This window comes from Cuculus canorus, chromosome 12 (genome assembly GCF_017976375.1).
Source record: "Cuculus canorus isolate bCucCan1 chromosome 12, bCucCan1.pri, whole genome shotgun sequence".
Classification (NCBI taxonomy): domain Eukaryota; kingdom Metazoa; phylum Chordata; class Aves; order Cuculiformes; family Cuculidae; genus Cuculus; species Cuculus canorus.
The window spans coordinates 2,653,207-2,678,673 of NC_071412.1; the positions used below are offsets into that span (position 1 = coordinate 2,653,207).

Here is a 25,467-nt window from a genome sequence, read left to right on the forward strand (position 1 = left end):
GAAGAAGGGTTAGATAAAAACAGTTGCTGAGAAAATACTTTATGCTATAAAAAGCTGTCACTGTTTTAATCTGCTAATGCAGAGCAGAATCCAAGCATCACCTGTGCTTAGCTGCAGTGCTTTGGCAAGACTGCTGTCTCCACATTTTAAACAAGCAAAAACATGTTTTCGGTAGACAAGAACCCCTGCCACATATGCAGGACTGTGTGTATGTATATCATATAATTTATATACTGTATATGATCTCCACGTGATTTTTAGGGTTTTTTTTGTTGTTGTTTTGTTGTTGGTTTGGGTTTTGTTTAACTTTAATTAATATCTTTACTGTAGTTGCCATGTTCAATAAAACAATGCCTTTGTTTTATTGAAAAAGCGTTTCTACTAAAGATATATCTATTAAAAAAATCTTTCGAACTGTTCCTATCCTATCACAACTAATCATATAACGAGAGAAATTACTCCCCAAATACCAACAGAAAAACTGCAAGTTTTTGTTAAAGTATGAAAGAGATATATACCACTATAAATTGCTTAACGTAAAAATGTGACGTATTCACATTTACGGTCAGACAGAAAATATTTGTAGACAGGAAAAGCTACCCTTATTTTCTTGGCTTGTCAATTTTAATATACAAATACTTTTTAAATTGTTTTAATATACTATTCCGCTAATAAGTTGTTTGTTTTGTGGGGTTTTTTTAACACTTTATAGGACAGTGCACATATGAAACTGAACCTTTTTAATTGTCACCGCACTGATCTTTCAATTTTCCTCCGAAAATGGAGTTCACATCCTACAGGCCTTTTAGGTAGTTTTTGCAATGTTTGGAGATATCCCACATTACATAAGTACAAAATGATCACTTATGCCTTAAATAGATGGCACACTTCATTTCTAAACCAGTTTATCTACAAGAAAATATCACACTCAAACATATATATAAAAAATATACTGGCAAATGTAAAGGTGCATACACCAACAATCCAGGAAACCAAAAGGCTCTGTTGTGTCACTAATTTTAAAGGCTACTTATGTGATCGAAGCAAAGAATGCACACAAGAACAGGCAGAGTAGAAATTGGAGATAAATTGCTCAAACCATGTTTTACCAGTCACATTATATCTTATTTTGTATTATCCAAAAAGAGTAAAGAAGACTGAGCTACTAGGCATTAGCAATGTCACAGCACGAAACTCGAATCCACAGAAAATCCAAATGCGCAACAGTCTCCTCCTTTGTGAGACCACAAAATGTGCCTTTTTCCTATGCTTGACTACAAATCTTAGGGATTTTTTCACAGCAATTGTGAACAATCATTTTAGGGAGAGCACGCCTAAAAGAATGAATTATAGTTTATTGTCCCAAGGAAAACTTAAGCTTTGAGTTCTATGAAACATTAAATTAAAAGAATTACTAATGGCAAATCTTAGTAAAAATAGAGTAAGCACATCTCCGAGCACCAAGAATCTCTGCTGGCCATGAATCGATTCTTTGCATACTTCTTCTCCTGAATATAAATGGGTGTGGTATTAACTTTTATGTTTTTAAAAAAAAAAAACATTACAGTATTTTTTCTGCTGGTACGTGAACCAGTCTGACATTTACTCACTTAAAACTCACCCTCCCTCTTCATAAATACTAGCATTTTTATTTTCCTTCAGAAATTAATTCTTGATTAAATTAAGCTGCAGTGGTTTAGCTGTCAAATTACCCTCATTTGACTGAGTAGATTTACAGAAATAAGCGTAGGCCTTATATTTTCTGTTTATTTGTGAAATATATTTGTCTGACGATATCAGATATGTTTTGCTACTCGTTCTTTACAAGTTTATAAAGAAGATTTGGACTACCATCTAATCCCACTTTCCAATTCCAAACTTATAACAGCATTTTCATAAGCAGGGTAAGTGCAGAGCACAGAGTAACCAGGTGACGGTAAGCTGGGCTGGCTGTGGAAACAAAATTTAATATGGTTTAAGAAGGAAATATGAGGAATAATTAAAACTAAAGTGCTGGAGCAGCGTCTGGACAGGTGGATGAGAGAAAAGGTAAGGACTCTAAGCAGGACAGACTAGGACTGAATTAATTCTCAGGCTTATAAGAAAGGTAAACTCCAAAAGGTGAAGAGAAATTTGGGGACTGAGGAAAATTTTAGGCAGGACATCCCTTGTAAGGCAAGAAGCCTCACCATAATCCGTTCATGCAACCTACACCTTCTTTCTATAATATCTAATCATAACAATATTCATAATACTGCTGGCTGAAGACACATAATAATTCTCAGTATTGTTTATGTGAAATGCAATTTTTAAACAGTTTGCAAGTACTTTGTTACCTCCTAAAGAATCACATGAATTATGTTTGATGCAGTTTATTAGAAAGTTATATTAAAAAATCCAAAATTGTTGCGACCTGTTTTCCACATTAAATGGAATTTTGGATTTCAGAGCGTGAGAGATGGACGCATGAAATTTTCTTTACCCTCCTTGGATTTCAGCCAGCTTCATCTAATTTTATTACACTTCCTTTACCGGAACCTAATTTTGCCTAAATTTAGAAAGGAGAGTGACAACCAATAATTAGGAGGGGGGAAAAAAAGGCATTACATGGTTGTTTTAACTTGTTTTCTTTGCCATTGCTACTTTAAAAAAAGGAAAAAAAAAAAAAAAAGGCACCAGTCTAGTGGCCTCCTTCCTCTGTAGAAATTGCATAAAGCAGACAACTGATGTAAATTTCCCAAAATGAGATTTTTGAGAACTTCTCTTTTTTTTTTTTCATAAGAACCGACTGCATCTTCAGAGACAAAATCAGTTTGGAAACTTCACTGTTTATTGCTTCTTCTGATCTCACCATGAATGAAATAATATGAACTGTGGAAGTGTTCTGAGAGGACCAAGTCAGGGAACGTACAGTCATCAAGCAATGCGCTTTGGTAGTCATTAGGCTACCTGAACAGACAGCAACATCCCTTGATGTAGATAAGAAATGAACTGTGATTATATAAGAGACCACGGAATGTATTTTCAAGTCAGGAATACGAGGCTAGATATCTCAGATTATACTGCTGAATGACAGTGATTTACTTGAAAGAGTTTATCTTCACATAACTCATTTCCGTCACCCACACGCTTTATGGCAAACAGCTAACCAAAACAAGTTATGGATCTACTAAGAAGACTGTAAACTGTACAGGATACTTCCTATTTAATTTCAGTTAGTTTGTTTCTCATTAGATTTTCGTTTCATGTGAGAATTCACTACATTACAGCCTTCACGTTATGCCTCTGTACCACATGCCATGTTAGATAACGGGGGTGTTTTACTAGGATTACAGGAAAAATCCATGGAGTGGATACTGCTCCATGAATGTTGCTGTTTCAGCTCAGTGCATTCTACATATACACCCATACAGAATGGTCATCTCGTTACTTACTAGTAAAAATTATATCTACAAATGTCAAATACCGAAGGCAAAGGGAAATCCCTCCCTCCCAATGCTTATTTTAGACAGTCTGCTGGTTTCAAACTCAATTACACTTAAATAGGTATCTGGTAAAAAGAGAAAAAACTGGTTTAACTTAGCTAAGGATACCGTAGTGGTGCAAAGTTTCTGTTGTTCACTTAAATTTATATAATTACAATACAAAGAAGAAAAGGTAGCATATCATTAATTACAACATGGAATGCATGGTGATTAGCTGCCATACCGTGTTTCTCCGAATAAGCTTTTTCAATGCAAAATTCTTAAGAATTGATGACAGAACACAAAAACTTCAGAAAAGGACAACCTCAAGAAAATTTAGCAAAGCATATTTTAAAATGCTCCTGCTTTGCTAGAAAGTTCTCTCCATCTCTGTATCATTCTTTACCACTTATTTCTAATCCTTCTTCTTTACTACCACTTGCTGAGCCTCCCATAAATAGACATACATGAACCTTTAAGTAAACAAGAACCGTAAAATATTCACTAGTTAAAACTTATCTTCAAGATTCCATTATAAAGTAGTTCCAGATATTAAAAAGCTGTATAACATTTAAAATACCTACTAAATCCTGGCTTCTGTTGAAAATAGTTCACAAGCATCCACTGAGATAAGTAGTTCCTAGCTGCAGGGGATGTTGAGGTGTGGAGTGGGGGAGGCTTATTTGGCATTCCTTCAGCTCCCTCAAATAAGTCCAAGTTATTTTCTGCCCATGAACCACCTTAAAGGTCTTGAGAAGGCTAAATCCAAAAACTAATAGATTCAACTTAACATGTAGTCCAATTTATCTGTTTTCAATAGCAATGTTGCCACCCGTAACCTACCACGCAACACAAGAATTCATCATACAAGATAATTGGCTTCTATCCCTAAGCTTCCTAGAAAAAAAAAGTCTCTAATGGATGCTTAAATTGCAGATTCTTCCAGCATGAAAGATAAACTAGCAAAGAAGATAAAGATGTGAAGACAGACCTTTGCTTTTATAGTTTGTGATATCATCAGAAACACAATTGGATAATAACCTCATCAGTCGAAGAGATTCATATCAAAAGAGGTTCAGAAGATTCCCCTCACTTCCTTGGTCATAAGCATCCTTCAAGCCTTGTGTCATTATTTCACTTTTGCATTTTTTTGAGCAGCAGAGCATTATCTTAGTACGCTTCTCTTTCCTTAATGATTGCAAAAATTTAGTTCACCCCCTCACCATAGCAGAACATGGTTGTAAAAATCTAAGCTGCTGGGACACACTAGTATGAAGATGGTATTACGTATACTACCTTGATTTCCAACTCCTACAAGCATACATAATTGTATAACGCCAAACTGGAAAAAGATTTAAAGTTCATTCATGTCTCAAAGTACCTATTTAATCTTTAATAGTGCAAAATGGTTGCAAGAATGTCAAACTGACTGATAATTACCTCATTCCTGGAAGCGAACCCTTTAGACATAATACTTGCTGGAATTAGAGAACAAGACAACTGTTCCATGGAGCTAATGTGGAAAGTCCACATAATTAGAAGTATTTTGCAGTCTGAGCTGGACAATGATAATTGGTATGTATTGCTAAGAAAGGGAAATAAAGAACGCAAACCAGGGTCAAGTAAATGCAGCACATTAACGTAGATTGTCTGTCCAAAGCAATAACACAAATTAAGCCATGCTAAAATAATAAATGCCATACATAAAAACTAATATTATCACTACAGGACAGAATATTACGGTACGTAAGCCTCGAGGATGTTGTGTTGCTGAAATAAATTCTAGCAAGATACACTGTATAACGCTTGAAAGATAATGTTAAAGCTAGCACATCATAAGAGATGAGTGATGCTTGTCTGACAGAGAGAAGGTCAAACTTGAATAAAGCTTGGTTGACAGGAGAAATAGAATTGCTGCTAGCACTTTACTAGCAGTGATGTAGAAAAATTACTAGCGGATACATCGAGAGCCAGAACAGGAGGTCAGCTTGGTGAAGATAAAAACTGCATTTCTGTCTTCATTAATAAACTGGTCTGCAAATCTGAAACAACAGGATATGCTTTAAAAACATCTCTGGTGTTTAGAAATTGAGTCCTATTAGATTTCTAATGGTGCTTGTTTTCTATCGTCTTTTCATAGCTACTAGATACTTCCACCAACTTCGGAAAGTTACCTCTAAAAGAGTAGATTATTGACTACCAGGAGAGCCATTTGATTACAGAATGTGGTATGATACTAGTGCTTCTTAATTTTTGGTGGTCTCAATAAAACTGCAATCCTCTTGAAGACTGAGTTTTCTTGATAGTCTCTCACTTGTCAGGGAATGATAGGGAACAAAATGTAGCGGGTGTTTTAAGCACTCTGTCCAGAACAGAATGGTAAAGCATATATTCTCCAGAAAGAATAAAGAGGCACATTTCAGCTTTTTTGATAAAAATGACATTAGTAAATGGAACCAAGTAATCGATTATAGCCTATGAAACCAAACTGATTATTGAGTGTTTCCATATCACACAGTGAACATCACAACAAATATTTGACTTGGACCACTATATGGTGGTCTTTCCTGCAAGCTGAAGTCACATCTTATTTCTTCCGAAGCAAATCCAAGCAAGCAGCCACTTGGTTTGACACCAGCTACAACTGCTGTCCCTCAGGAATCCAACAACTGCATGTTCCTTGGTGCTTCGTACATTGAACATGAGGATTTCACCAAGACACGCAGGATACTTTGTGGAAGCATGGACAGAAGTAGCAGTAGGGCAGGAATGTTAAACAGCTGCCTGGGACATCGGAGTGAGCTGCTGACTATCTTGGGTAACAACAAGCATGCGTGAAACAGCAAGTAGTATAGTGCCACACGGACAGATCATAATGTCAAAGAAGTTGGTTCTGAAGACCGAAGTGACCACACTACAAATGTTATGGGGCACTCAGTTCATACCAGTTCTATTTTTGGCCCTGTGAACTGAAAGCCCGTTAGTTGCTGTGCATATCAGGTGTAACGTTAGAGAGAAAGAGCTGCCTTGGTTGCATTGGTAAAACATCTAGATCACACTCAGTGGTCGAACCAAATGTGGTGAATTGGGAAGAGATTTGCTTTGAAAGTGTACCCCTGTTGTAAAATAAAATGCTAATGGTGGCAAACCCATAAGTCATATAAATATCCTACTGTTAAAAACACTAGGAACATCATACCCATCTAGGATCAAGAACAAAGGAGCTGAACATAATGTCTGGGAAACAGTCACACAGTTCACAGGCAATGATCTTCATAGCTGCTCTTGCTATGAAGTTGTTTCTTCTCTTGTGGTGCTGTATCCACTTCCTAGCTAAGATTTATGGAACTATCTAAGAGCCTCAAACATTTTAAAAATGACCTTAAAAAAAAAACAAACTAGGAGGCAAAAAAATGTAGACAAGTCAGACTAATTTCCAGACTTACTGTAGTAGAAGGAGAAAATGAGTCAATGTATAATCACATAAAGAACAAAAAGATGACATTAGACAATGCTGCTTACTGAGATAAGACAAAGAAATTAGATTTGTTTGGTTGATAAGCAAACTGGCTTAACCATTATGAGAGAAAGACCTGACCAATGCTAACATGATATTTGAATTTTTTTTTCACGCCATTCCCTATGTAAGCAAAAGAAATACAGTGAAGGTGAAATTAGTAGAAAAGAGTGTACAGTTGTGCTGTGATATTCGGGAGTAATTCTTTTGCAATAAGTACCATGCGTTGTATCAACCAAAATCATACAGGTTGATTTCAGCCAAAGTTCTCTGCAAGTTGAATGAATAGAATTACATACAATCTGTAGAAGACAAATCTGGAATGGGTGGCAAGTATTTGAAAGGACGGAGTTAGAATTTAAAATGTTTTTCACATATTCACTTCAGTGCCTTAACACTACTCCTGTATAATCCAGCTTTACTTTTGGAAGAAAAACTGAAAACTGCCAAACAAAGTGATTAGATAGCAGTACAAGGCGTCAGGCATATTAGAATTGAAAGCATTGTTGACGTAATGTCAGTGCAAAAGAAAGGCTACTGTAATTCTGGAAAGTATTTGTATAGAATCATTGAATCATAGAGTCACTACGCTGGAAAAGATCTTTGAGATCATTAAGTCCAACTCTTTCTGTCCACTACTAAATCACATCCCTATATAAACACAAATATATTGTGTGTGTCATGTGGGAGACAGAAATTACCCAACGCTACCTGCACCTGTTAACTTCAGCTGAAGTCTTTCCAGTTTTAGGATTCACACTAAAAGTAAACAAATTGAATAGAAAGATGATGGCAAAAGCTAGAGGAAGTATAGATAAAAAAAAAAACCCAAACCACAAACTATCTGCGAGGATAGACTGAAAGGATTTTGTTTGTTTTGTCTTACCGAGAGATAAAATAAAGGAGGGAAGAGGTGACAGTACTGCAAATGCATTACAGTTTAACAGTGTAAGACTTTCTCTTTTCCTCCATTGGTAATGACATTTCTAAGCAGCATCACAATTAAAAGACACAGTCTACCTTGAAAACATCCCCTTTACTTAGGTTTTAATCTGAAAACGAATAAAATTTTCAGTGGAGTGAATAGGAGTTTTACTTCAGGCAAGTGCAGAAGAAATCTCTCTTACAAAAATGGTATTTTTTAGACAATATAAAAATGCAGGTTTCTCTATTTATGTGTCTGTGGGTTTTTTGCTAGAATTATTTATATATCAATCAATCCTGTCGTTATTTTCAGGTTTACCAAAATGTCTGATCATGCAAGCTATCTTGAGAATACTCTCTAATGATCAAGGAAGCGAATCTCATGGTTGACAAATCTCAACAGTTTCAATGATAATTTTCTATCAGCAAAAAACTGGAGAGGTTTCAGATATTTTCTCCTATTTAGAGTCCCAGGGAGACACAACTGAGTGGATGCTCTGCTGATCACCTGGAAAATGTGCATAAAGAAAAAATCTGGCACCTGTCCCATGAAAGTAGTCAGAATTTCACTTTGGCAGTAAAACAGATAATCTCTTTAGTTTCACACTTTATTGCAGCACTCTACTTCCCCAACAGATCAGAGGAAGATTTGAGCATATTTATGAACTCATGTTTTCCAAGTCATTCCATTTTTTTAAAATGCGTGTCTAGATATTTTTTTCAGCCAGTTGCTTTAACAAGATTCCTTTTATCCTGAAGCTGCACTATAAAATCATGCATTTATTTCTGGTCCTAGAACACAACGATCAAAAGAAAAGACTTAAAACTTTTAGAAATAAAAATAGAAAATATTTTTCAGTCTTGGTGATAAAATATTGATTTTTGTTCATTTCCATAGCAGAACCACTATAAGTCCTTGGAAATGACATTCACATCCATTACTCTTAGCTCTGGCGATTTTATTTTAAATCTGTTTAAGCACAAAAAGGGCAGGAAAATTACATGAACATCAATCAATCCACATTAAACCTAAAGTCAGTGAAAAAAGTGTTAAACAGTCTCTTGTTCTCGTAATAAGCAGAAGAGTAAAGACTTTCTTCTCTTATGAAGGAAACTAGCAGTTCTAATGAATTACTTTTCCTAAAAAGTCATTCTCTAAACAGAGGTGGTTGGGAGTGGTTTTGTTTGTTTTCTTTTTTGTTTGCTTGTTTCTTTTTAATAAACAGCCAAAAAAAATGGATGATTCCCGCTCAGTGTTACTGATTATGGAAGGGAGTGTTGTATGTTGTGATTTGCAGTGGGTTTTGTGTTGTTTTGTTTATTTGCATTTTTTGTTGGTTTATTTTGGTCCTGATGCAAAGCACATTGATTCAATAAGAATTACTATGCTAAATTTAACTGTTGTCTTCAATTTACTTGGTTGCCATCCCTCCTCAAAGAGATGCAGTATTACGATCTAAGAATTTTTTATAAATGTGAAGCCTGTAACTACAGAAGTAAAATGAAATCAGCCATTAGAACACTACTATATTTTTTAAAAAGACACATAAAATTGGTTTTTAAAGAATTCTTTCACTTAGGGTTTCTAAAATTTGGATTTTTTTTTTTTTACAGATATTGGAAAAAACCACCTTGTTAACTATTAACTTCTTATTCAGAGGGTTGCTTTTATCTGAATCACAAAGTTTCTGAGGTGATGAGCATTGCTCTCTATAATTTTCCTTACTCTAATCCATCTTTTGACAGACCGAATATGTAGTATAGCAGCAAGCAATGCAGATTATCCTTCCATAAAGTTCTAACTTAAGGGTAGGTGGTAAATGTAACCACTTGCTCTTTCTTCAGAAACAAAAGATGAATGCAGGTAGTGGGTAGAACTGGATTATTAAATTCTGTACTTCATTGTCATCCCCAATATAGCATCAAAATAGATTCTTTAACTTGCAATAAATTTTGTTCCCTTAATACCGCACATCTATTCAAGTGTATAGCAAAGGCATCCATTTCTTCCCCAGCCTGTTTACACAATACATCTGTTCCATTGTTACCACCTAGTGACGTGAATGTGGAAGGGAATTTCATGGATGAAGAGTCTCAGTAATCTACCTATTTACAGATGAAGAGAAAAGCAAGAGATAATACTTTTCAACAAAATTTGATTTATGTTCCTAAACCCAGCTCTTTATACCTCATACATTAGATGAACATATATTTATTTTTTTAAACGTTGCAGGTCAACTACATCAGCCACGCACACACACAATCAGCATTTATGTTAATGAAGTCTCAGAGCACTTGAGTTTGTTGGCTTTTTTTTTTTTTTTTATAAAACAAATCTATTAGAAACATGGCAGAATGGAAAGAAACTCCTTGTATCACTGAATAGTATCGTTTCAATATTTTGAAACAGGAGGTAAAATTTGGGGGTTTGGAATTGCTATTAACTTTTCTAACTTGAAGTGTTCCTGTCTGGGCTTTTCCTTCACAAAGATGCAGACTAACTGCAATATACTCACTCATTAACTTCTGGTTTTTATCCTCCATTAGAGACTGATTGAGATTAGAAAGATGAGAAGTGCCCTTGGCCTCATGCCGTGGGCTTCAGTCAGACTGAAGGAAAAGCATCTCAGAGAGATCACATAAAAGGTGATGCAGAATTTAAACGAAACTTAAAGCGTAGCCACCAGTCTGCTTCAGCGAGGGCTTCTGGTGGTGGATGCAGTGAAGCACACCTAAACCTGTATAAGGTATGTCAAAACTATACCAGCTTAAAGCTGCATTAGACCAAGATAACTTGTTTAGATTTAATTACTTCTAAGCCTTCAATAGTGGCGCAACACCACTATTGCCCTTAATTTTTTAACAACAAAATACTTGGAAGAAGTGAAGTGGTAATGACAACAGAGGGGTGTTACAGATTTCAAAGAATTTCTGCAAGACGACAAACCTACTTTTGTTATAACAGCAGTAGACTGTTTAAAGAAGGGAAATATAACCATTATCAACAACCTCTTTTATACTGTGCTATGAACAAGACTGACTGCCATTAGCTGTTACTACTGGTCGATAAAGGAATTTGCATCTCAGGTTGGCATAATACATGCAAATATTGATGTTCTATTTCCTTGCAGTATTTTATAGAAAAAATATAGAACTATTAGAACTATAGAAAAAATTAGAACTATTATCTAGTTTCTATATTCTATAGAAACTAGAATTCTACCATCTGACTCGGCATCCTTCCCTCCTCAGTCTGCACCAGTACCTGAGAAGGAACCTGCAAACCTGCAAACTCAAACACAATTCACAGTATTTTAATCAGTCAACACAGTTACCCCAAGCTATTAAGAAATAAGATGGGACATATATCTATGCTTCATTTATCTTTCTATAAACAGTGGTCTTTTCTTAAAGCCCACTGCTCAACACAGGCAGTATAGATAAGAACGCAATTTGTCTTCTAAGAGGCTTTTTATATCCCCATTACAGTCACTACTGACCAATATGCAAATGCCATGACCAAATGAATGGTGTTATTTATCCTGTTTCCACCTGAAAGGCTATAAAATAACAGATTAATTTACTAAACAATACCTAATCAATTGATTCTCAACTAGGCCACAGCACTGATCTTTTCTAGTCCAAATTCAAGATTTATATTTGCATGAAAAAAATGTTACAATACTATTAACTGTAGTTATTAGTTACTAACACTACATAACCATGCACCTATACAAGTGTATTAAAAACAAACACGATGGAGGTAAGACATAAAAGAAACAGAAGCCTGGGTACCACAAGAGAAGATTAGATTAACTTCCAAAGCCTCTAGTCTTTGGGAAAATACAGCTGACGTGGGTGATTTTGTCAAATTGTTATTATAAAAAGGCTGGAAAAGCTATCAAAATAAGAACAAAAGAATGTAGCTTGAACAGACAGAATCTGAAATATGCATTAGTAATACACTTATGTTTATGACAGCTTTACTTAACGCAGAACCAAATAAATGCACTGCAAGGGGAGTGCAGGAATACATTAATGCTTCCTTTGGTTTCAAATGTTGGCACCACATTTCTTCCTTCAAGCATATACAAAGTAGGGCTGTATTGATACCGATATTGAAGCTCTCCTTTTCAGTAAGACACCACTAAAGTAATACAAATTCTTCCTATAAAACAACAGAAAACCCCCTTTCATCCACTGCCCCTGTAATCTGACTTGCCATAGTATGTACCGAGTGAGATGAGTTCACTCATCTTGACACCATAAACAGTCTACAGGTTACTCTGTGGCAGGAACTTCAGCCCAAAGACCTGATCAGTCACTAAATGACGAGGAAGATCTTAATTAACTACATCAAGAAGCTATTCCTTATAAACAACCACTCATAGAAAGAAGCTATGTTATCATTAAAAGCAACTCAGAAAAGCGCATGCAACTCTGGAAGCTTATCCAGAGTCATAGTTACATCAGGAGAGAGAACGATGCTTGCCGTAAAGCACCTGTAAAAGATAAGAACGAGATAGGGGTGGAATGAAAGAAGCCACTAGGGAAAAAGAAAGCTAGAAAATAACGAGTGAGGACTGGAACAATAAATGAAGGTGTAAGAGGTATTCTCAATTACAGTGTATAAAGAAACAAACCCCAGGGTAGCATTTCTCTTGTACTTTTCTAAAAAGCCATCAATCCTGCCATTAATATACATGCATCACCACAATGCCTCTATTTCCTTACAAAACCTTAAATCCGAGGATTACTCATGTACCGATCACACCTCCTCTCACGCGTGTACCGTATTACTTTCACTCCTATATGTCTCCAAACCCAAGTCATAATAAATAATCCATAAGCAATCAGCACAGAGTGTATTTTTTCTCTCCAACATGAGACAGAGAATAGGACTATTAGACGAGGCTCTCGTGCACTAATAAATTATTTATGTACCAAAGTTTCTATGACCTTACCTCATGTGTTACCAGAAAGAAAATAATAGCATTCTAAACATTTCTTTTGTACTAAATTGCAGACGCAACACTAGTATATTATCTGGCTATATCTCCAGTTGGCCAGATTGCCATCTACCTGCTCCTGCCTACATGGAGAGATGAAACAATTCATTAAGCACTAAGTTATGCTTTAGTTGTATAATGAAGATTAATTCAAGGAAATTGGTCTGCAACTAGTACTTTTCCACTGGCAAATAAGAAAAGGGAAGCTGACTATGAATCAGTCAGAGGGCTAAGAGAGTAAAAAAAACCAAACAACTAAACTACTCACAAAAGTCTTGTAAATCCTAGATCAGCTATTAGTCACTTTTCTTTAAAATTATTACTTCTGCAAATACTGAAAGGAAGATATAATACCCCAAACTACTATTTGTTTAAATCATAAATTAAGTATTCTCTGGGCATGCATGAATCCACACGTAAAGAGGGGCAGGTTGTGAAAACAGGCTATAAACGATATATTTTCTGTGTCTTGTAGAGCTCCTTTAAGAACTGATTTACAAAATGTTGTTTCCTATACTAAATCAAAATTGCTGTGCGATGCAAGTAATAAACAGAAGTTCAACATGATTTGTCTTACAGAACAAACTGACATTAAAGACATCCTTCTTCAAAGGCTGCATACAAACTATTAAAAAATATATTTCCTTAACACAGAATAGTGGAGGCGGGAAGTGACCTCTGGGGGCTTTCTTGTCTAATCACCCTGCTCGAGTAGGGTCACCTAGAGCAGATTACCCAGGACCATGTTCAGATGTCTTTGAATATCTCCAAGGATGGAGATTCCATCTGTGGACTCCGCTATCTGTGAATAGACTGTCTAACAGTTTAGACAGCCTATGTTATCCAATAATGTATACAAATCATAAACCTAACTTTTTTTTCTTCCATGTGCATTTCTTTAATTAGGTCTTCAGACCTTTATATTTCTATTATACAACGACTAAACACAACGACTGTGCCCCCTCACCTCATCAAATTATGAAAAAGTCATGAACCTGCTTGCTGTTGGTAGCTGTTTCTTCACACAAACACCATCTAGTGTCTACCACAGTACTGTATCTGTCAAATGCAAATCTACAATCTACTGCCCTTATTTGAATGTAAAAATAGAATTGAAAAATACACTTTCATATAAGCAATATTTAATTTTTGTGTAACATACTTTCAACTTGACCGTATGTTTATTGTAGAAGTTTTTGCTCATGTACGAAAGAAACTGTAGTAGCTCAAGATCCAGATGCTCATTACTACTAAATACAATCATCGGTTAAAGGCACAATTCTTCATCTTTAAAATCAACGCATCAGATGATTGTTTTTTCAAGGCAAATAAAGAAAGCAAAGATTCAGTCAAGGTGACAATTAATACCTAGGTAGCTATGTGCTCCCAATGAAGTGGCAACTATAACATTAGCATTACAGTGTATATTAATATTGAAAATTACCATATTTGTGCACTACTAGAGGTATTAAACTTATGCATATGACTGAGTGCTTTGAAGTCTGTTAACACAGAAGATAAAGATCATGAACAGATCTGCGCCAGCACCCTCTGAGAGTTAATTTCCACCAGCTCTTTATACACAGATGCTACCACTTACACTTCTCTTTTTCTTCCATACTGAAAGGATGTACTGTACTGTACGTAATGAACTACTGTAATATCTGAACACTCTGGATTACTCCTGTGAATGCATTTACAAAGCTATATCAAAACCAAGAAGAGGGTACTATTTAATTCTTTTTATAGGATTTAAATCATGTGAAATTTAGTTTTCGAGTCACTGAAATTCAAAGCAATACAATTGCTTATAAACATATTCGACTTAGCAGATTCAGAAAATTCCTTCCAAACAAACTTGTGAAATTTTAGCTTTTTGACTTCCATGGGACTGTTTCACCCTATGAACAACACCAACCACAGTCAGAATTTTTGTCACCAAATTCAACGGAAACCAAGGATCAGGTACAATACAAAAATTAATGTTCAACTCCAGTGAGAAAAAATGTGTTGCTTAAAAGATAATATTAAAATACTATTACCTCCAGCAAGGATCTTCTCTTCCAAATCACTCATTTGTTTCTTGTATGCCTTTAAAGCAGCTTCTTTAAACGATGGTCTTATTCTTTTTTTCTTTGGAGTTTCAGTAAGCACCTCTGGGACATTCTGATTTTCATCTTCCCTTACTTCTACGTTAACAGCTGTATTGCTTTCAAGTTCCAATATTTCTTCACTGACCACACTATCAAACTGCGTGTCATATTGCTGCTCTTGTAGTATTGTATACGGCGTTTCATAAAAAGGCTGCCCTAGTTCATATTCTTGTACCTGATCACTAGTTTCACTACTATTAGTTCTATTTTCTAGTTTAGCAAGGACTTGTTCCATTACTTCTACATAGTCTGTTTCATTCTCAGTAGGTGGTTCAATTAATTCTTCCTCATACTCTGCTTTGTAGCAGTAAGGCTCAGCATAAACATCAGAATCAAGAGTTGTGCTCGATTCATTTGCAGTAGACTGAGACAAAGTTCTAAACCTTCCCATGAAAGATGACCCACTGTCTTCATACCCACTTAAACTTTGTGTACTTTTATTCCAGACTACTTCTAAAGCCGACTTAGCACGCTGAAGTGTAGAACCAAATTTAGGAAAGCTGAAAGTCTTATCAGAAAGATCTATGCTTAATCGGCTATGCCATGATTTAGGGGCTGTTTCTTCCGAGTTGTCACTTGGTAGTTCACTCTGACTTCGGTACATCATAGGCAATCTGTTTTGGTTCTGATAAGGGGAGACAGAATTTGTTTCCTGATAATCATCATATTGACTAGCCCACTGACTTTGTGATTCGCTATCAAGGCCTGGACATGATGGAGAAGTACCATCAAGGGTAAAATCATAGCTTTCAGTATCATACTGGAGGTCAGAACTTTGGTACTTTCCAAAATCCGTCTGTTGATCTGAAGGGCTGCTCATATCATACACAAAAACTTCCTGTGTGGATGAGTCTAGACCCAAATCTGTCCCTTGCTCCAACTGATTCCAGTCTTTCCATGGGGAAAGATCATCACGTAAAGAAAGCTGAGAATCAGTGTAGTGGTTTCTGTCTCCAGATGCAAGTAGTATTCCATTGCCTACTCCACTGTCAACATTTTCTGTGTTCTCTACTTCATTTTGCTCTGGATATTGTTGCATATCTTGGACAAAAGTCTGTTCCTGGGAACTGCCATACCAGTTCATGGAATCATCTTGCCTTCTCTGCCAAAGTTCTCGATCAGAGGAAGACAATAGCGAACTGCCATTGGTTCTGCTAAAATACTGATTTTCTGAAAAGTCCTCAGAGTAAGACTGACACAATTTTGAGAAATCTGACTCTGAACGGCTAAGTTTCGGTGTTGTGAAGTCGTTCTGTAAATGCCACAGCGAAGTCATGTCTGAATAATAGGTCTTCGATTGTTTTTCCACGTTGTCAAATTCTGGTGACTGGTTGCCATAATTTCTTCTGTCTGACAAGGTGCTACTGTCAGCAGTTCTATTAAGGTCTTTAGTATTTGGGGACTCAATGCTCCCTTTTGTAGTGCTTGTCTTTATTTGAAGCGCTGATTTAGATATCTTTGCATAACTGTTCTTATTTATATCCGACTCCCAGTCTTTATCACTGTCGGGTGACTCCCAGTCATGCATTTTAGTTTTTGTCTCCACAGTTAAAAGCTTCATATCCATACTCTCATACGTCTGAGAGGAGGTTAGTCCTCTTTCTTTTTTGTCTTTTATGTCATTTGAAAATATATCCGTAGAAATTCCAATGCCAGTACCCTTAAGTTTATAAGACTTTTTTAAAATCAAATCTCTGTGTTGCGATGACTCAAAGTAAACAAGAATGGGTCTCGGCTTTGCATTTGGACAGTCTCTTTGTTGCCCTAGCCTCTGGGCAAATTCGATTTTAATAGTGCTTTGTGCCTCCAAGAATCCCATTTTATCTGCTAATATTTTGTAAACTGTGCTTTCAGTTTTTTCCAGCCTCTCTTCAGGCACATTTAGAAATCTAAGACTTGCTTTGCTTCCTGGATGGCCTACCTGCTTAATGTAGTCATGTATGTCCCGGGTTTCTCTTCTAGACTGTACAAATCCAGTTCGCAATTGTTCAATTTCATTTTGTACAACTTCTACGCTACTAGAAATTTCATCAATTGATTGTTTCAGAGCATTAACATGTCCTCTTAATTCAGAGAGTTCTGTTTCAATTTGACTTATTCCCTGAAGCTCTTTAAAGATCATTTCCATAACATCATGGGTTTGACTAATACTCCCTGTTGAACTAAAGCTAGGCTCAAGAGTGTTTGATTTCTGGTGACGGACAGTTCTGTCGAGAGATTTACTTCTTAAGCCCCATGTTTTTTTCCATGTACTTAGTTCCGAGTCTGATGAAACACATTCTTGACTCTTCTTCCATTTCCTTAATTTTCGTAAAGCTCCCAGTTTCAGCGTGTGTAAAGTGCGTTCTCCATCGGAACTTCCGTCAGATGGTGCAAGGCTGCTTAAGCTTTTTCTATTGCGTCTCACAGGCATTGTGTGTGATCTGTATTCAGTTTTCTTGCAATTAATTTTTACGTCACTTAATGACTCAGAATATGAACTATCATTTGAAGACAGATCTGGAACTATATCTTCACTATTATTGTTTGTTACAAAAATATGCTTTTGCAGTCCATTGGCAATAGCAACTCTGTAACTGAACGTTGGGGAAAGTGAAAATTCTCTGTTACTTTCCTCTTCTTCAGTTGATAAGTTGCGAGCGGATGGACACTTGGCAATCTTTTTAACAGTGCTTTTTAAAGTGTTTGAAAATTTGGGATTCTTTGTTTGTCCAATATGAGTTAAATCTTGTTCCTTTTTGCTCTGACAACTCTCTTTCCTTTTTGTACTATTTCCCAATTTCTTTGTAAACATTCCTTTGCAAATCTTATATATGTAAGATGAGATCAGGCTCTTCAAGAGGGCAGAAACCATGGAGTGTAATTTATATTAAGCTGTTTCCACAAAACATAATTTTTGTTCCAGACAAGTATTTGTATCTCCAAGAGGATCATCAGCAAATATTTCCTCAGCGGAGGACTACAGATGTATCAACTACTGATGGTCTGATATCTTTCGACAGCAAGAACCCCATACACATGTTTAATCACACATCTGCTTGTTCAAAACCAAATCCTGAAGGGGTTTTCTATGTCTTGCGAAATCTCACTCTGTTGCATATGGCTTCTTGAAGTGTCTAAAAAGGAGGGAATAATGTTACAAAAACCCTTATCTATCATTCAATAACAATGATGTTATTTTAACTGGGTCATAATTGAAACACCGAACAGTTACTTAGTTACTTATACTTCCCCCGCAAATCTCTGAATAGAACTTTTCATGAAGCTTAAAACCATTCTAAGCAAATATTTTTAAAAGAAATGAGAAAGCTCTAATTATTTACAGTCTTCTTTGTCCAGTTTAATTCTCTGACTTTGAGATATTTGGTATTAATGCTCTCTGCTTTCTTTCAGAGTAATGACACTTCAGTTTAAATGCATATGACATACAACAGCGCTCAAAAAACTGACAGGAGAACAAGTTGTTACTAAATAGTAAAATAGAAGTAGAAAGCTCTCGTTTCATCTTTTGGAGCAAGGATGGATTTTGTGCAACAAATTAGCGTTGCATCCATGAAGCACTGTTCTGTCTAGAGATTGAATTATACACACAACTAGGGTTTGAGAAATACCTTCTTTCTTTCTATACCAGACTTCAACATGTTATGGTAAGCCAGGACTTAAAGTGGGCCTACTTTCTTGGCTTCTCTTCTTTAAGAAAAAAATACCCCTTCCAATTATAGAAAATAACAGAAAAATATAATGACAATTGATAGAACATTCTTGTCCAGGTTACTAAGTTTTACATTGTTCTGGGCAAAGAAAAAAACAAACTGCCTATGCAAAACAAGAGGAAGAGGGAGAAACAAATACGATTTATGAGTTTCAAGACAAAACCAGGTGCCATTAAAACAGAAAGCAATTTGATATATATATCAAATATATGAATATGTAGAATTTGAATATATGGAAGACTTCATGAGATATTTGTAAGCTCACATTCCATAAAACAAAAGCTTGTATTCCATAGCAATGTAGTCAATGCATTTTAAACATATACATGGACTATTCTGTATAGCATATAATTCACCTCCCAGTCTCATAGCTGCAGAACAAAAGCAAGACAAGTAGCTCAGAAAAGTCCAACAAAGAGTAGTTTGTAAAGCAGCCATTTCAGTTTCTAAACCAGCTAAAAATTCTTTGGCAGAATAAGAAGTTTCTCTAGATACAGTGGATATGAAGGGTTAAAGCTTGCTCTGTGGCAGCTTAAAATGAGTAGATACAAACTGTCCTCCATGTCTGCAAACAAGACAGCACTCCATGAAACATTATGGTTCACTTGCACACCTCAAGATCTAGTCTTTCCATTACATAGTTTTTCTTCAAAGGATGCAAACAGACATTTCTTTTCCAGTTATAACAAAAGCGGGATGCAGTCCAAGAGCAAGTAGAACTAGAACAGACAACATTCTTCATCCTTCCCAAAGCTGCTACCTGTTATTTTATAGAAGGTAAAACATTCGCAGAACGTGAATCACATTTTTAACATACATGCATCAGCACAGCTCTTTCTCTTCCGGGCTTGTGCCTGAAGTCAGAGCGCTAAGAGTGAATTAAAAGCAAGTGATGTTTGAAAGCAAAAGAATGAGCAATGAGACCGCATGCAATTTTCAAGGCATGCAAATGGCATCTCTCAGAATGTTACAAAACTCACTAGGGCTCAGGCTGCCTTGTTTTCACATATTATCAGTAGATGAAGGAACCATCCTGGGACACTTTTTAATATCAAAGGCATGTCTCTAGATGTAGAAAACACTTGTTAACCATTCAGCTCTTACACTGAATGTTTGTAACCATTTATTGAACAAGATGTGAAGTGTGACTGACTGCCTCGTCTGCCCACACAGCCACAGAGTTTGAAGTGCCCTCTTACATAAACTTCACTCAGGTGACTTCAACATTCTTCTCATTGAGAACACTTCAACAATATATTAACAAGCTAGAAGGCTTCTTTACTGGCTCAGCCTACAAAACATCATGAAATACTGAAGTTATCCTCAGAATGTGGAACATTTCTATTCCTTCTAAATAAGGTTTAATTCTTGTAGAAGAATCTTGATTTCATTGCCACAGCCATATAAACACTGTACCCAACACCTTAGCTATACTTTTAAATCAGAGATAACTGAAAGTATCATAAATAGCTGCTAATTCAGTACTCAGTTTACTTAAATGCAGTTTCTGACAACACCATAGTAAATTAAAATTTGTACCATTACATACACAGATCTGCTAAATGGAGCAGAGTTATGTTCTCTCATGCGAGTTCCATTCCATCTCAGCTATATTAGTCATATGATCTGTTCATCAATGTACAGCCTACCATTGCTCTGTCAAACAATCATTTTCTAAAATTGTATACCTACACATGGAATCAAGTTTGAGTCCTTAGAGTTCTCATCCATTTATTTTGTAAAGATTTGCATAGGGTTATTCTTACCGTTTTAAGTCAGTGTAGGTTAAAAGTCTAGGAAATAAGAAACAGTCTCTTGAGAAGCACACATGACTAACTCAATGACTTGAATAAGCTGCAAGTTGTCAATCAGTGTTTTTCTGGTTTCATCGTTTCTCAATAAAACATCATGATCCTATTTTTTATTTCCATTGTGTTTGTTTACCGAGTTAAACCAATTTATACAATTAAGTTGAGCATAGCAGGGTTAACACATTCTAAGCACAAGGAAATAAGTTGAAATGTTACAGCAGCGAAGTACAGACTATTGTAGATGGTTATAGAGCAGAAAAGTGGAAAGCGTCATAGATTGTGAGATTAGAAATAAAAGAAATTGTTAACAAAGTTCCTTTTTTAAAGAAAGCACACAATGAGACTTCCTTCAACTTTTTACCCATAGGAAATATGAATACAGACTTTTGTCAGTCAACTAGAAGGTGAACAGGCAATATTCATTAATTTCAAGGATACTGTTACTGATAAAGCATCATCAAAATAAAACGCATCAGATGGAAGCATCAGGCAGGTACAAAGGATCTTATTCTCAAGTCTAAAACTCTTGTGTCAGGTAAAAGGGAGGTGGAGTGGGCCGTGTTAAGAATGATAGCTTTTTAAATAATGCAAGCAGTGTATTTTAGTTACATGTCTTAACACCAGATGCTCATAGATTCCCAAATTTTTCTCATTTTATCAAATCCAGCCCTCTATTTTTATAAACAAATAAAATTGAATCTTAAAAATTAATTTCAGTGTTTGAAAAGAATAGCTAGATCACTGCTGACCTTCTGCTTGTATCCCAGTAAATTAAGCTGTAGAGGAACATCCTTCTCCATTCAGAGGTAGCTTTGTGGCTGCAGACTGTTTCCCAAAAAAAGCAAGAAATAGGCAACCATAGCTGTATTATTCTTTACACCATCAATGAAAACAAGGGGCCTATGTCTATTGGAAGGAAACAGGGAAGAAGAGACTAAAGTGTTGTCTCCCTCTGTAAAAAGGCACACAGCAGTTTATGTTCACAACACTAAGACGGTAAGGGAAAACAAAACAAAACCAAAAAGTCTTTTTCTGCAGCAATACCACTCTGCATTGCTGCCAAAGTAGTCACTACTGCCTATAGGCAGCAGCATCTATTTGTGATACGCAAAATGCTTCACCGAAGTGAATTAATCACGCATGACAAAATGTAAACAATTTGCAGTTGCAGAAACTGAGGCTAAGATAGGTTCTTTATCTATCAGGAACATAAGAGATCAATAACAGAATAACTAGAATTCAGATCTACAGGTTCATCAAGTATTGTCTTTTACTAGTGCTTTGGTCACCTGGGAACAAGGTTATCCTGACGTAACTGTACTTGCCATCAGTGTGTGTCTGTTGGGCGAAACCTACATTACCTTTCTTCAGACAGGCATAACTGTGTACACTCCAGATTGCTTCATTAGTTTACTATAACAGGAGCATTATACTGACAAACATCTCAGATGACCTAATTCAGAAGCACTTAATTCGGAACAACTATCTGTTCCTTTATATTCTTCTTGAAGTCTCCTTATAGTCTTAAATACTGACATTTTTGATCTGTGTCATCAGTGAGTTTCTCAATGTAAAGCGATACTCATCTAAATAATGCACACGCTGCACAGATTATCTGCCTGCAGACCCTGGCAAAGAAAAGGACAACAGCAAGAAAGTTTTTCTGCTTCCTCTTCTGGATAATTACCTCCTGTTCCAGGAATTCATCAGGTGTTGCCCTACCCTATCACCCCCTCCAACATTCCCATGAGAGCACCGAGTGCCAGCAGCCTGCTCTCCTTTAGGCTAGAATGCTGTCCCCGGTGTCTGGCAATGACTTTATTTACCTGGTGCTATTTCATTGTGAATCCTGCTATTGGTGTATCTAACTACCATTAGACACGTTGCCTTTCTGTTTATAGGGAATGCTACCCACACAACTAACACCAAATTGTTGTTTCAAACCTCAGTCTAAGCAGACCACAATATACATATTTTTTAACCCACAAGGCCTACTGCTGTGCTGAGAAACCTGCATATATGCTTATCAAGTACACCACTGAATCCAATCTAAATATTTATCAGTCATTCTGCAAGACTGATCATTCATAGCTCTTACTCGACTTATCTGTTCTTTCAGCATACAACTTAATCGAGTTTAAGGATAACAACAGATGCAAGCAGCACATGCTTCAACCTGACTTTGGCTCATCGGCATCTGAAACAGAAACTATATTTAGAACTACCTATATTAGTGAATTAACTCAATGGTTTAACAGTTATTTGCAATTCAAGTACTCGATAATACATAAAAGCTCGTTGTCCTTAGGACAGCTTAGAAGAAAATGGAAATTCCCAGCTATCTAGGATGAGTAATTATTCTGGAGAGAAAAGTTGTCTTCACAGCTCCCCTACTGTTACGACCACCATGGGAAAAGAGGATTTTTTTTGCAGAGCTCCAGATGTTTTTCGTCAATTACAGCTGAAGACAGACATGGGTTAAAAAATACACCTTCTTATTTTGCAATAATTTTTCCTATTTTTTAATTACTGTTTTCTGCACTTTTGTGTGTATTTGTAATATCTGCATTTCTTTCTGAGGAGTCCTGTTACAGCAACTATGAAACTGAACTTGCCAATCAGTCACTTATGAACTACTAATAAAATAGTTGAAGGCATTCAGAATGCTATTTACTTCTTTAGAAACAGGTGTATAGCATGGTATTTATACCAAAAAAAGTATGAAAATTACATTTGAAGCAATTGTCCTTAAAAGGCAATGGCTTTGACTAGAACTAAAACCAAAAGGAAGTGTTCTGCCACATATAGTGGGTTAATACTTCAACGTAAAAAGCTATTGAACAGATTCCTAAAGTTAAAATGTTCTCTGTTTGGAGAGGGGTGGATAGTTTCATATAGTGCAGTTGAATATACTAACGCACATTAGGGTCAAGAGACTGCAGATAATTTGAAACACAGATTCAGTACTATTTGGCTAAGTGTACTAGCCTTTCTTTTATGCTTTTAGTTGCTTCCTTAGCGTTTTTTAATTGAAAGGAAACTGCAGCGTATGAAGGAGGAGGCAATAGTGAACCCGGGAGTCCTTCCCCCCCTCTTCTACAGCTGTTTATGATTTATGCTGTCCAACATCAACTCATTTTTAGCCAATACTGCTAAGATTTAGAGATAATTTCACTTAATAGTCCATTCTTACTTAAATGCAGGCTAGAAAAGGAACATGAAGAAAAAGGTTATTTGCTCACTATATGGGGGTATTTGTATTACTAAGTCTGTACTGGGCACGTTGGCTTCCAAGTATGACTTAGACTATTATATGCACACTACTACTCCAGATTACCACAAACTCACAAAAGATACAGCTTACAGAGCACAGAATAATCAGAATCTACTTAATGCTTTTAAAAAACAGAAAGCATCAAGATGCATTTGACCAAATCTCAGTTCTGCCTTTAATTTTGTGTGTTTTTAATTAGGAGTTTTCCTTAGGGCATTATAAATTGAGAGACCAAGTGATTTAATTTATACTGAAGCATAACACATATGCAGATAATAAACTTACAGTACACTGAGTATACGTTCAAAGTCTCATAATACTAACATCTCAAACTTTTCATCAACTTTAAAAAAATCTCTATAATCATTCCATCAGAAAAAAAAATTTATATATAAATCCCTCAATTTCATTTAAGGTGTAGAATTCAATCCTCTAATTGTATTGGCCTGAAACTTGGGATGGGCAATTCTCCGTCCTGAATTAGATAACCTTCAGACAGAGTCTGCGACCATGTGTTCACTACATCACTCTACATAGCACAGATTTTAGAGATCTGTGATCTTTTGTTCAGCTGGGCTTTAGCGGGCTTTTTTTTTTTAAAAAAAAAACAACCTACTTATAAAAATTCTCTATGAAATGTTTAGATTCAGGGAACAACTTTAAATGGGCAAAATGTACTTGTAAACCCTCTGGATTCCATCCTTCACCCCCAAAAGGTTTTAAATATTTATTAAAATGTACTTAACTAATAAGTCCATTAAATTTTTAGAACACAAAAGTATGAAATGGATGGGTTTTAACAAAGAGGTCTTTCATTCGATAAATGGTAGCAACCATCTGTGACATTTACGTTTGAAAAACGCCACGAGCACAAACCACTACAACTCCTGTTGACAGCAACGCACCCTAGGATGAGTAGGCACACGCAGATAGGAGCCATGCTTGCTAAATAACTGAAATGACATACATTGATAAGAATGGTAGATATTAAACATAATTTAAATTAAAAAAAAAATCTCCTTTGTTTGCTTCAATATACTGACAACTACAGTGTGATACTTGGATCTCCACCTGAAAGAACCTCTGTAGTTCAGAGCCATCAATCTAATTGAATGACACAGATAAGACAGACAAACCCTGCACAGGAACCCCTGCACAGGAACCTTCTTCTTAAGTGCCAAAGAATTTTTACGCTTTAGAGTTTTTGTTTTACTGCAATGGTCTCAGAAGGCAGAATCTACTCTACTATTTTATTCTTCCTAGATGTGGACAAGACTACAGTTAAAAGAAAATTTTAAAACTCTTCAGTCCTCCCTGACACTTTCATGAATTCAGAGATATTCTGAGCTATCAGTCTTTTTGATAATACTCTGGAATCCCAGTACTTCACTTGTGATTTCCCAAGTGTTCCCACAGCAAGATATTGTAATTATGATAATGTGCTGACGTCACATTGCAGGATCAAGCAAATGGTACAGCGACAGAAGATCTTTGTACAACTCTCTTCAGGTTGCCTAAATTCCACTGAAGAAAACTCATTTATCTTGCATCATGACTTCTTTCTCTATGAAGGGTCTTTGAGATGGCAGTTAACCATAATTT

General features: G+C 36.1%; 1 protein-coding gene across 5 annotated transcripts in view; it reads right to left on the reverse strand.

The window, feature by feature from the left end:
* Nucleotides 1-25,467, reverse strand: part of UNC13C (unc-13 homolog C) — a 222,028-nt gene that overhangs the window by 150,727 nt on the left and 45,834 nt on the right. The window contains exon 2 of one of the 5 annotated variants that reach the window (XM_054077492.1): nt 14,957-18,183. The exons of 3 other annotated variants lie outside the window; for them this stretch is intronic. In XM_054077492.1, coding sequence (XP_053933467.1) covers nt 14,957-17,921 — 2,965 coding nt within the window. In that variant the 5' untranslated portion in view covers nt 17,922-18,183. Of the gene's footprint in view, nt 1-14,956; nt 18,184-25,467 lie in introns of those variants that run through there. One more of the 5 variants, XM_054077491.1, reaches the window with a different exon arrangement.